At 56.3% G+C, this 12,283-nt stretch overlaps 5 protein-coding genes across 5 annotated transcripts; 1 reads left to right on the forward strand and 4 right to left on the reverse strand.

Annotated features, from left to right (window-relative positions):
- Nucleotides 1-1,834: 1,834 nt before the first annotated feature.
- VDBG_02483 (predicted protein) lies at nucleotides 1,835-2,530 on the reverse strand (the record flags this gene model as incomplete). Its single annotated transcript, XM_003008249.1, has 1 exon — nucleotides 1,835-2,530. The coding sequence occupies one exon, from the start codon at nucleotides 2,528-2,530 to the stop codon at nucleotides 1,835-1,837; it is 696 nt and encodes a 231-aa protein (XP_003008295.1).
- A 941-nt stretch (nucleotides 2,531-3,471) lies between these two features.
- On the forward strand, nucleotides 3,472-6,859 carry VDBG_02484 (conserved hypothetical protein; the record flags this gene model as incomplete). Its single annotated transcript, XM_003008250.1, has 6 exons — nucleotides 3,472-3,589; nucleotides 3,856-4,113; nucleotides 4,538-4,683; nucleotides 4,884-5,207; nucleotides 5,420-5,719; nucleotides 5,846-6,859. The coding sequence occupies 6 exons, from the start codon at nucleotides 3,472-3,474 to the stop codon at nucleotides 6,857-6,859; spliced, it is 2,160 nt and encodes a 719-aa protein (XP_003008296.1).
- A 145-nt stretch (nucleotides 6,860-7,004) lies between these two features.
- VDBG_02485 (conserved hypothetical protein) lies at nucleotides 7,005-8,417 on the reverse strand (the record flags this gene model as incomplete). The annotated part of the gene is made up of 2 exons (XM_003008251.1): nucleotides 7,005-8,122; nucleotides 8,180-8,417. 2 exons carry the CDS (start codon nucleotides 8,415-8,417, stop codon nucleotides 7,005-7,007), a joined length of 1,356 nt encoding a protein of 451 aa, XP_003008297.1.
- A 692-nt stretch (nucleotides 8,418-9,109) lies between these two features.
- Nucleotides 9,110-9,913, reverse strand: VDBG_02486 (conserved hypothetical protein; the record flags this gene model as incomplete). The annotated part of the gene is made up of 1 exon (XM_003008252.1): nucleotides 9,110-9,913. The coding sequence occupies one exon, from the start codon at nucleotides 9,911-9,913 to the stop codon at nucleotides 9,110-9,112; it is 804 nt and encodes a 267-aa protein (XP_003008298.1).
- Nucleotides 9,914-10,522: 609 nt separating this feature from the next.
- On the reverse strand, nucleotides 10,523-11,437 carry VDBG_02487 (conserved hypothetical protein; the record flags this gene model as incomplete). The annotated part of the gene is made up of 2 exons (XM_003008253.1): nucleotides 10,523-11,325; nucleotides 11,398-11,437. The coding sequence occupies 2 exons, from the start codon at nucleotides 11,435-11,437 to the stop codon at nucleotides 10,523-10,525; spliced, it is 843 nt and encodes a 280-aa protein (XP_003008299.1).
- Between the last annotated feature and the right edge of the window lie 846 nt (nucleotides 11,438-12,283).

Genomic DNA, 12,283 nt, shown 5'->3' on the forward strand with positions numbered 1-12,283 from the left:
TCGGAGAGAGAAAAGGCAGCGGTAAGAGGGTTGATGGCAGGACGAGGCTTTATATCAAATGGCTTCAGGTCAGCGAGGCGAGAGAGGGCCCATGTCGACAACGCTGTGCCCCCGGCGGAAGAAACTAGCCGCAACCAGGAACTGACCGGGCATGGTCATCGCTGGCCAGGCAAATACACTGCCTAGCTACCTTGACCGTTGATGATGTGGGAGGCCAGGCGAGGACAGGGCCTGGGCTGTGGTGGAGATGGACGGTGGTCGAGATTGCAGGCGCCGGCCGCCAACGTCTCATCAATCCGTGTGGCTCCCCCCCCTCTCACTGGGATGATGGGCAGGGGTTCTCTCTGCAGGCGATGGCAAAATGGAAAACGGGTGATGAGGCTCATCTTGGCGGCACCAGGCACAGCAGGCACAGGGTAGCGGTCGAGTGGATGGCTGGCTGTTCGGCGCCAACCGAGGAAGCGAGCATGGCGAGGTAGAGGGCACAGTAGGTACCTAGGCTTGCCAGGTACCCAGGTAGGTACGGTAGGTACCATGTAAGCGAGGAAATCTCGCTGTGGTGCCTGTGTTTGGTGGAAGTCGCTTTCGCCCTTGTGTCCACCATCTCCTGCCTCCAGCAACATGGGACGAAATCTGAAACGACGACTGGCAGAAAAGCAAGACCCCACGCTGGAGCCGGTATTTACAGGGGCTGTGTGGGTTTCCGACGGCCGGGGTCGCCTTTCTGGCAGGTGCTCCTGACCGCCATCGCCCTCCTGGGCCAGAGCGACAGCCGCGGCGCCGTGCGTTAGCGCGCAGTCCAGCCTTTTGCGCCCCTGTGCATCTCCTGCACCCCCCTGCCGCCCTTGCACAGCTTCCAAGTACCCCCCCCTGAACACACATCCCCTTAAGATGCGCCATATCCATGACCCCTCGCAAAGATCCAACCCCAGCTTGCGGTTTCAGGTCAACAACACTTCATGCACCATGTCCCTCAGGAAGATTACTGCCCGCCACGAAATCTTCCTTTTCCACCTGGGATGCCTGTCTTTGCCCCAATCAGGGCGTTGGCGATGGGATGACACCTGTCGACGTGATCATGGGGTGACGTCTGTATTCCTTGAGGTCAGCTAACAAGCATCGTGCTTAAAATGCCAATCGATCTTGATTGTCGCTCACTACATGTACACGCTACGGCGGGGCTTGATCTCAGCATTGTCAACACTCGAGTTGAGCTTCGGGAAACCTGCATCATGACGACTACGGCTACATTCTGGGTCTGTCCAGCTGGATTTTGTGAGATACCCAGCCACACAGTACATTTAAACGCACAGCCATGATCGTCGTCATCGACAATGCTCGTAGCGATTCTCCCGTTCACCGCAACCACGACCCATCGATCTACCTTACACGAGACGAACAACCGTCTGTGCTCTCCGTACCCAGCGGCCCAGAGATCGGGAGGTGTGATTGAATAACCCGCTACCACGAGCCAGCGCCTGTCATACCCAAGCTTCGACACCAATCTTGCAGCAGCGTGAGGCCTAATAAATTGATGCTTACCTTATTTTTCTGCTGCCAGCCACGCTGCCAGCCACAACCTCTCTTCCTTTCAGCCTTCGACCCAAAGCCTTTCTTTGCCTTTAAGCCTTCGATCCAAAAGCTCAACGGCTTTACTGTCTCTTCTGGAAGTCTTTTTTCCAAATCTGTTGATTATCCCCCCCTTTCTTGTTCTCGCTTCTGCACGCCCTGCAGATTGCGGTCCCTCGTTTATATCGGAAACCTGTCCCCAACTTGGACCAACACCCTGTCCCCCGATCCTAGCCCCCTGCCATGGCGCGACATGGGTCCCCTACTACTCTTCCCTCCTCATGGTCAGCGACCGATATATCGACCAATTGACCGCCCCATCGCGTTCCATTACACGCCACGGCCTGTTTGGCCTTGATTGTTCGACCTCTCCCCCTTTCGCGGGTCCGAGCCGCTGGCCGTGGAATGCAGTCCGGCCCGGCTTTCTCGCTTTCAGGTGCTGTGGAGGGAGAGGGACTTCAAGTGCCCGACGACAGGAGCCGTGTCCATCCCCGATATTGCTTGACTGTGCTTGAATGTGCTTGGCTGGAGACCCCCACCCCCTAAGCTCCTCAAGTCCGCCGAGACCCCTTAGATGCGGAGTTGCATGATCGTGACGGCGCCCGGCGGCAGATGAAGGCAAGTAGTGATTTCTCTCCCTCCCACTTTCCGGGCGCCAGCCATCAGGCTTTCTTGGGTCGGATTCAGTATCGTACAACCTCGAGCCTTGGCCGGTTCCCATCGTAGTCGAAGAATCCTTCGCCGTGTGCGGGGATTGACAATGCCGTCGGCATGGCCCTTCTTGTGAACCCACAAGGGCGATGTGTCTGAGACTCTTAATCAGTGCTCTCCGGGCCCGCGTGTGACGACCCTTGGTCTTGGACAATCTTGTGCATTCTCGGTGCTGACGCCCATCTGGCAAGCGCCGGGTCGCTGCGGGAGAGGCGCTGGGATTGTTCCATCCAGGGGTAAGATTACGCATGCCGCTGGACCAGAAGACTAGTTCCTAAGCGGATGCCCAGGCACTCATAGAGGAGCCTGTTCAATGTGGTACTACTCCTGTCCGGCCTGGCGTGACTTGCGAGAGACATGACTAGACGCAGCATCTTCAGGGGGTGTTAAATATGGAAAGGAGATTCAACATGGTACCCTACACCCTGACTACATCTTGCGTTCACACAGGGGTTTCTTCCACTAGGGCGCGGCTTCGGCGGTTGCAGCACGATGTTGACAGCCTATATACCTAAAACCATTTTTCCAATTCCTGTTGGTGAGCGTTCGGTCTTCGCTCTTAAGCAGACGGAGGTCAACGTAGTCGAAAAAAAATAATCTGTGCCTTGCACATCCTGACTTCATGTCCTGCATATCAGCGGCGCGATCATTGGCTTTGTGTTTGCTTCACTCGCACGAGCTCCTCGTGTCGACTTGTTGTCAAAACTATGTGGGCCATTGTCTCGGCTCCCACTGACTGGCGAGCTGACTGTAGTACTGGTTCCAGCCCCGGCTTACTTAGGATTCTCTTGGCAAGACTCCTGGCGGCTGCGACAACAGAAACCGGACTTCATTGTCTCTTCGAGGCGAGTCTTGAACGAGGTCTCTCACACCAACAGCGCACGTCTGAGACAGCCGCACCACACGTCTGCTGTTACTCACATGTCTGCGGTACAGTGAGCAACACTGGGGGGTTTACATTTCAGCTTGTAACATGCACAGCTTCTGGTGTCTTTCCTCGACTCGGCTTGCCCATAATGACAAGCGGACATCTAGTTTGACACCACGTGCCAGACACGTTTCTTCAACAGCCCGTTCAGTATTATAAGAGTCATGATGTCTGCCCAAATTGTTCGCGCAGCAACGGAATATCCACCAAGAGCCCTGCCTTCAGCCGTTCTTGAACAAAGTCATCGCCGCTACAATTACAAAATGCTCGTCTCGATCCTCGTCGAGCTGACCCTGGCTGTTACGGTGGCTGCCTCGCCGTTGACGGCGCACCCTGTCGCTCGAACCACAGCAGCGACTGCCAATCCAACCACGAGTCTCTGCACGGGTGGACGAGTCTTTGTTGGCTGGCTGGATAAGTCGTTTGGAATCCTGCCCCAATGCAAATGTCCGAAGAGTCTGGTTTGGGACAAGAATAGGGGCATTTGCATCTCGCCTCCGCTCATCCCGCCGATCCTAAGGGCAGGGCAGAAGATTATCTGCGCAGCAGACTCGACCCTATACTGCGACTACGGTATGCTCTCTTATTCCAGATCTTCTCGATATCATGTCATTTCTGCGATGCGGTCAACCTGCTAAACCCGTTAGACAAGGACAATGATCTTTGCCTAAACAACACGCAGAATGTCGTCTTGGCGATAGTCAGCAGCATTAGCAAAACGCAGCTCAAGAAGCAGATTCGGGAGGAATGCAAAAAGAAGCCCAAGTGTCCTGCGGGCCAGATATGGACTGAAAAAGACAAGAAGTGCAAGAGCCCGTGCCTACCAAAAGAGTCGGCGCAGAAATGCAAGGACAAAGGTGGAAGTCCTGTCTGTGCGAAGACTCCGAAGGAATACTGTGACTATGGTCAGTCCCCCCCACCCCCAACCCCTCCTCAGCCTTCACGAAGCTTCGTCTCGCTGACGGTTTGGTTTGCAGACGAGAAGAACAACCTCTGCGAAGACAACGGGCTAAACATCCTGCAATGTCTCGTCCCTGGTGTCGACGGGACTGTTGGAGCTGTCGAAAATATTCTTGATGACCTGTTCGCCACGATTGGTGAGGCTATCGAAGTTCTAGGGAAAGATTGCGTCCTAGGTGGACTCGGATGCGTCTTGAATGACACCATCTGGAAGAAGCTCCTAGGTTTGAATGGGCTTGGAGGCATCATTTGTGGTCTTCCCATTCTAGGAGGCATACTTGGGAACTGTTAGTGAGGGAGCTAGACGGTTTGGACGTGCCGCACCAAACCAGTCATCTTTCGCTGAAAGTGTTCGTACCTATGACTCAGCAAGTCTGTTCCAATGTCACCTCGGTTTCGGCGTTGAAATAACCACCGAGGCCGAATATGATGTCGACGACCATCCGACAATTTCGCTCGCCAAGAAGACGTTGCATGTATCAGTGCTCATTGTCATCAGTAATCAACTGCACTACGTATGTCATTAGAGGAAATGAACCCGCCGCATCTCCCCCGAGACTTGACGGATGCGCACTTGCCAAGCCGGCCGCCGGACCTCAATCGCTCCGATGCCGACAGCACCCGTATGGATGCCCCGGCCCCAGCGCAACTCCGGAGGATACAGCGGTCCTGCGAGATTTGTCACCGCCGCAAGATACGGTGTGACAAGCAGCAGCCATGCTCCCATTGCAAACGTGGGGGCGTCACCTGTTTGTACCCACATGCCGAGCACCTGCGGCGGGCCCGCAAGCCCAAGACAACCATGGCCGATGTGGCCACCCGCATCTCGGAGCTGGAGCGCACTCTCGTCTCCGTATCGAACCAGACCGCACCGGCAGAGACAGTAACCTCCCGGTCGAAACCATGTGACACGCTCGGGACAGAGGGCCTGCATTCAGGGTCGAGCAGTGAGCAAGACAGAGGCCCGGGTGTCCTCGTTCAGAAAGGATTATCGAGTCAATATTTCAACGAGATATTGATTTCACGGGTTCTCGACGAGGTGTGAAGGGCCTCGGCAACTGATCAGGTTTCGTGCTGACAGTTTGAAAGGAGCAGGATATCCAAACAGTTCTATCGACACCGGTCAGTGAGGCCACACGGCCAATATCGGTGCCTCAATTCAATCCCATGGGAATACTTTCGGTCCCTTCATATTCCAGGCCATTATCAAGCTTCCTCCCAAACAAAACGGTGGCTACACACCTTTGGAAGGCTTACGTTGACCAGGTTGAGCCCTGCACCAAAGTCCTTCACATACCCACTGCCGAGGTTCTCGTATACACGGTTATCGACAAGCCGAGCGAGTGCAGTCCAGGAATGTTGGCCCTCTGTTTTGCCATTTTATTTGCTGCTGCCACGGTATACGACCAAGACGAAGCTGTTGGTGTACTTGGCGATGACCCCGTCGCAAGTCTGCAGCTCTTGAAGACTGGCCTCGAGCAGGCTATTGCCCACGCCGACTTTCTCGAGAGTCCCACTGTCACCACTATACAGGCACTCGCGATATATTTGGTATGTCTATGCCGTCGCCTCTCCATATGCCTAACTCGACTAACAATCTCATCGTCTGCGCTCCGGGTCCACAATCCCGGCAGAGGGGTCTGGACGATCGTGGGACTCGTAATCCGTGCCGCCCAGTCCATCGGCCTGCATCGCGACGGTAAATTGCTGGGACTGTCGCCCTTCGAATCTGAAATCAGGCGGAGGCTCTGGTGGTATATTGTCTGCCGAGATGGTCGAGCTGCAGAAGATTACGGTCTCGAAAACATGCGGCGAATGCCCCCTGGGTGTGCCGCCAGTATCGACATGCCGCTCAACGTCCACGACAGTGATCTTTACCCTGAAATGGACGAGCTTCCGCCGAATCGACCCGGCTGGACCGCCATGACGCTCTCTTTAATCGGCATCGCGACAGTACTCGGATGGCATGAAAACGCCCAGTCAACCCCAACAGCCAGAGATGGCACTCGCAGCCAGGTCATCCAGGATATCAGAGCACGCGCAAAGGGATATCTGAGTCGCTGCAACCCCGTGATCCCACAACAGCGACTGACCATGCACATCGCGGACTTCGTTCTTCGCAAGCTGGAGCTCGTCACGCGGCAGCGGATGCAGATGCATGCGCAGCCCGGCGCCCACGAGGCTTTCGCCACGGAGGAAAATCTCCTCGAGGCCGTGGAGATACTCGAACTCGGCGCCACCATGATGACCGACGATCGGCTGAGGCCCTGGCAATGGTCGATGCGCCTGTACCCGCAAAACCACATGCTGCTGTATGTACTCTGGCACTTGTGCGTGTGCCCAGATGGGCCGAACCGAGACCGCATCTGGCAGGCGGTGGAGACGGTGTTCAGCGACACGGAAGCCACACGAGCGGGGAGCGTAGGCGCTGGGGATTTGGGCTCGCGATGGGCTGTCCTCACAGTACTGAAGGAGAAGGCCTTCGCAAAGAGGGCCGGCAAGACGGCGGCCAGCGGGGCTACGAGGGCGCAGGATCAGATACAAGTGGCGACGCCGGGTGGAATGGATGCCGTGGGCGTCTTCACGCAAATGGGTAATTTTGACTGGGTGGACGACCTGCAGGTTCTACCAGACTGGACGACATTGATGAAGGATTTTCAGATGGAGAACACTTTCAAATTTGGGGTTTGAACAATTTATGGAGAGAGGAATTCATGTCGTTGATTAATTACATTACAAAGCAGTGAAGAGTACCCATGAGTCTATGTCGCCTAAGACCTTTTTCATCAATATGCACAATTCCGCCCGCCTCAGTCCCTATGCGTTCCTATCTCCCTCAGAATACCACGAGCAGTTTCCAACCAGTGCGATGGATTCTGGCAGCCAGGATAAAGGTAGTCCCGACCATACAGAAGACACCTGCAAAGATCTTCATGCCTAAGAGCCCATGAGGCGAGTCGATAATGGCACCGTTGATTGGGTTTGTGGTCAGTCCTCCAATGGAGGACGCAAAGAAAACAAGGCCAGTGCGGAAGCCAATTTCAGATAGAGGCGATACCTGAGCAACGAGGGGGCCGATGAGCGAGACATAGGCGCCCGAACAAAAGCCAAAGAGAATGGCAAAGGCGATGAGGGCGCCGTCCGTGGCGGCGGGGATCCAGAGGGCAAGAATCCAGAGGCCCGTGAGGTAGCAGACTATGACGAATATGTTGAGACGACCGATCTTGTCGCCGAGGAAGCCAGCAAACATACGACCGAAGAGGGAGGCGGCATTAAGAATGGGAATGAGGTACTGCACCAGATTTGGGTCTATGCCGGCTTCGAGCGCTTGGACGGGAAGGAAATTGATGGGTACGTAGATGCCATAGGTGAAAACCGTGAAGCCGAGCGTGATGAGGACGAATTCGAGCTCGCGGAACGGCCTGAGCAGCTGCGCTTTGGTAATCTTCTGAGGTGTCGGTGGGTGGAATGCGCGGACCGTAAGGTTGGCGAGGATGAGCAAAGCGAGGATGAGAAAAGCGCTGATACGCATCGCCCAAGCGAAACCAACTTGACGAATCAGCCGTGTGACCATAATCGGGAAAACGACACCGCCAATGCTGGAGCCGGTAGAAAGGATGCCAAAGGCGGCGCCGCGATTGACATTGAACCAGCCGTGGATTACGGCGATGGATGGCTGGAAGATAGCAGAAACGCCAATGGCGGAGCAAACGCCCTGCGCAAGTAGAATTTGATAGTACTCCTTGCATAGTGAGGCCATCATGAGACCAAACACGTGCAGAAAACTACCCATCAAAAGAAGTTGGCGCGGGCCATGCATGTCGTATACTTTGCCTAATATCGGCCCTGTCGCCGTCATGAAGAAGATCTGAAGAGAAGGAATCCATGATATGGTGCTAGGAGAATATTGACGAAGGAGGTCATTTTGATAGTACTCCTGGAAAGCGCCGACACCTATTGGCGTTAATATCGAGGTTCTTCATTTGACTGTGAAAGAGGAAATGTTCGTACTGTTGATCCAGCCAAAACTGCAAAAGGCGGTGCACCACACGCCGAGCACAACGAGCCATCCAGCTAAGCCCCCATCCGGAGCGTCGCTACCCGGATAAATGGCCCCCTTTTCTTTGTCCGATATGTTTGGATCGATTGTGGACGGCGCGTCAGACACGTAGTCATTGGGATCAAGAGCGCCGTGGTTCTTCTCGGCCGTATTGGAGGCGTGAGGCAGGTCGGCAGCTAGTTGTGACATGGTGCGAGTGGTGTAAAGTGTGATGGCCTTTGCTGACTCCAGGTTGCTATGACCTCCACACGGCGACGGCTCGTATTTAAACAGATATAGTCTGTGGCCGACCCTCGAAACACTTCCCAGGAATGGACGGCAGCTGGGAGCGGGTACCAACCGCAATGCGTGAACTTTGATTGCAAACCCCGACCGTCAGCACGCCATGCAACGTCAAGGATCCGGACGTATCGGTCGCGTGTGCGGAATTGGGAAACAAGGGCGAGAAAGGCCCTTGTTGCCTACGCCTACAAGGTGGGCTGGATGCGCCTCTTCGGCGCCGGCGCAAGTATAGCATCCGAGGCCGAGGGCCGGTAGGGCTGAGAGTTCGGCGCCGAGTCCAGCCTCATCTGGCCGTCAACGGGATCGACTTTTACACCCCTGAACTGGACAAATTTTCTCAGCATTTTCAAGTTGGCTGATCCATGGTGACAGACGGTTTCGGGCGCAGTTTGATTCGACGAGGTCCCCGAGGGGTACTTGCAGCCACCTCTCCCATCCCGGGCTCCAGGGCCGGCCTAAAATGCTACCGAGAAGCTGATTTGCCGATACCTCCCCTACGATCCAGTGCCCGGCACAGTGCATGATGACAGCAAAGTGGGCCAGCACGAGTAGCGATTCGGGTCGTTTCGCCCGCAGCGAGGTGAGGAATCCCGGGGTCACTACCTGCGGGCAAGCGAGAGCATGCCGACCGCGTCGCCGAGATGACCGACGGGCGAGACACGCGGTGACGAGTCCTTTGAGTCTGCGTCGAGAGACGAGTGAGAGTCATAGGTGGCCTGAATCCTCGCAAGGGCCTCCTGGTTGCCCTGCTTCTGCTCGTCGTCCATGCCGAGACTGTCCGTGATCAAGACCTGCAGAGCCTCGGTCTCGGCGCCTGTGCCGAGCTTCATGGAGATGAGCTGCCCGTCCTCAAAAACGGAGGCGTGATTCGATTTTATGAGTACGTCCCACGCCGCTGACGCGATGACGCGGACACCGCGGTAGAGCTCTATGTATCGAATGAAATCATCGAGCACAGTGGCGTCATCATCGGCGCAGGCGGCGTCGCAGAGGAGATTCATGCCGACCATCCAGCTGAAGACAAGCATTTGCATGGCATTGTCGGCGGTCGTCTCGGCTTGGGTCGTGTTGAAGAAAGTCAAGGCGTGGGCCTGGTACTCACGCGCAAGGAAGATATACTGAGGGGCCTTGTCTGGGCATGTTGAGGCGAGGTGTCGCGCTGAATAAGCGAGGATCTCGTTCATAAGGTAAGGAAGGCCAAGAGCCTGCTCGACGAGATGCTGGTGTGTGGGCATCTTGTCATGAACAGGAATAGCGCCAGAAAGAAAATGATGCATCAGATGCAACTGGTCCATGTGGGCGGACGGCACAGAGTGTACGTTCGGGACATCAAGCAAGAGGTTTGTGGCGCCCGGGGACGGGCCGGCCGAGGTGAAGGAGGGGCCTGGGCTGGGCCCGCCCATCGTACTTGGGGTCAGGGCTTGGAACGAACATGACCGCCTGGGGTTGACGCAGTTGAAGCATATAGGATGTGTCTCGTCACACTATCGATGTTAGAAAAGTCAGATCTAAGGCTGCTGGATAGTGCCATACCTTGACATGCCTTCGTTTGCACTCGACGCACCCGTGACGGGATTTCCGGTGTCCTCGACGTGGAGCCATGTGAGCCACTGACTGCAAAGTGACTCGAGGATGAAGAACGGGGAGCAACAAGAGACAAGCGAGTGGATGTGGCGTCGAAAACCGAGGAAACCGAGATGCGAGAGAAACCCGTTCACGTGAAATTGTCCTGCAGTCGCCGTCTTGATAAAAAGGGACTGTCTCGTACTTGAGGAAGCAGGCCGGAGCATGGGCGGAACTGAGGCTGGGTTCGCCAGTGGCGCAAGCTCCGGCCCGGCTTCGAGGCGGATCCAATAGGAAGCCAGAGAATACGTCGAATGCGAGTGGTGCGACGCTAGCATCGGAATCAACACGTAGCCAATCAACGAATGTTGGTTCCGCGGGTTTAGCTTCATATCATTCGCTCATCTACATCCGGCTCGCTATAATGCTTGTCCACCCTCGAGGCTTCCTCAAACGCGCAGTTCCCCCCAATAGTAGGTCCAGATATCGGCTCCCAAAAAGTCATCCTTGTACTTGGCCGCGGCCTCGTCGCCGGCTGCCCCCGAGCACACGAGCAGGGGCATAAAGTGCTCGCCGCCGCCGTTCGGGTGCATGTCAAAGCTGTGCGGGAACCCCCTCCAGCCGGCGAGCTTCTTCCCCCTCTCCTCGCTCTTCTCCGTCTCGATCGCCGCCGACAGAACGCCGTTCCACTCCTTGACCTGGCTTCGGAGCCTCGATCCGCCGGCGCCGGCCCGGAGCTCGCCAAACTTGCGCATGTTGTGGAACGACGCAAAGCCCGACCCCACAATGGCCACGTTGGAGTCGCGCAGACTCGCCAGCGCGAGGCCCATGCGGCGGTGCTCCTCCTCCGACTCGGACGCCAGCACGGAAAGCTGCACAATCGGCACGTCGGCCGCCGGGTTGATGAGCAAGAAGGGGATGAAGACGCCGTGGTCCCAGCCGCGCTTGGCGTCGAGCACGGGGTCGAGACCCTGCTGCGCGAGCGCCTGCCGCACCTCCTCCGCCACGTCGGGTGACCCGGGCGCCGGGTACTTCAGCGCGTAGGCCTCGCTGGGGAAGCCGCCGTAGTCGTAGTAGAGGTCGTGGTGCGTCGCCGACGAGATGGTCGGCCTCCTCGTCGACCAGTGCGCCGTCACGACGACGATGGCGCGCGGTGCTTGGGGCGTGTTGAGGCGCAGGAGCTTCGGCACGCGCTTCGTGAGCGACGAGACAATGTCTTTGTGGCCCGGGTCGCCGAGAACCGGCATCGGACCTGGTGTCGCGTCGTCAGCGGTGGCACGCTCTCACTCGCAAGCCATTGATCATGGAAGGCGCTTGAACCTACCTCCGCCGTGGGAGATGCAGATCACGGCGCCGCGTGTCATGGTCGGTGATGTTGTGTGGGAGTTTGACGAAAACGTGCGTGACAAGAAATGTCGGGCTGTTGCAAACATGAGATAGGAAGCGACAAGGTATTTGGCAGGTTTAACGAGCTGTCGGAGATGCATGGCCAAGCGTTGAAGGGGGGGCTTCTTGGGGCACTTAAAGGATGTCTGCACACCCCGCGACGAATTCAGCTTGGTAAGACAGGCAGGTGTGGCAAGGCTGAGACGTGGAATAAGTATGGCGCGATACAGCGATGGTGCCCCTCGTTCGGTTCACGATCCGACTCGATTTGCCGATGATACAAAACGAATTTGAACATGGCGCCATTCGGGTTCGGAACCTTCAGCAAGTACCTCGGAATGGCCGCCCATTCACTTGCTGTGCCGTGGCACCTGGTTGGCCTTTCCATTAGGTAGGTAGGTAGGTACCTCTCTACCTAGGTACCTACCTACCTAGGTGAGAACCCGATATAGGTAGGCAGCGTGTCATAGCCGCGCGGGAGCTGAGCTAATAAGGGACCTTGCTTCAAGTCCCCTGGGAATGCGAACCTCTAGCTCATCATCTCGTCAGCAGACGGATGCCGGCACGGATTCAGGCCTGGCCTGTCGAGTCAGTCCACAGCATCGCCCCTGATTACACATCAACCGCGCGCGCGACAAACAAGTTGACGTCTCGGAAAGAACCATCATTCTTCATCATGCGGAAATCGTATTCGTAAACCTTTGTTGATTTTTTAAAGCTCAGGTTTCTTTTTGCTTCCTACCATGCATGTCATGTCATGACTGTAGTCTCCTTCTTTCCATTTCCAACCGCACGCACACGGCTGCCAATGTCCAACGGGGTTG

The sequence above is a fragment of the Verticillium alfalfae genome, genomic scaffold (genome assembly GCF_000150825.1).
Source record: "Verticillium alfalfae VaMs.102 supercont1.2 genomic scaffold, whole genome shotgun sequence".
Classification (NCBI taxonomy): domain Eukaryota; kingdom Fungi; phylum Ascomycota; class Sordariomycetes; order Glomerellales; family Plectosphaerellaceae; genus Verticillium; species Verticillium alfalfae.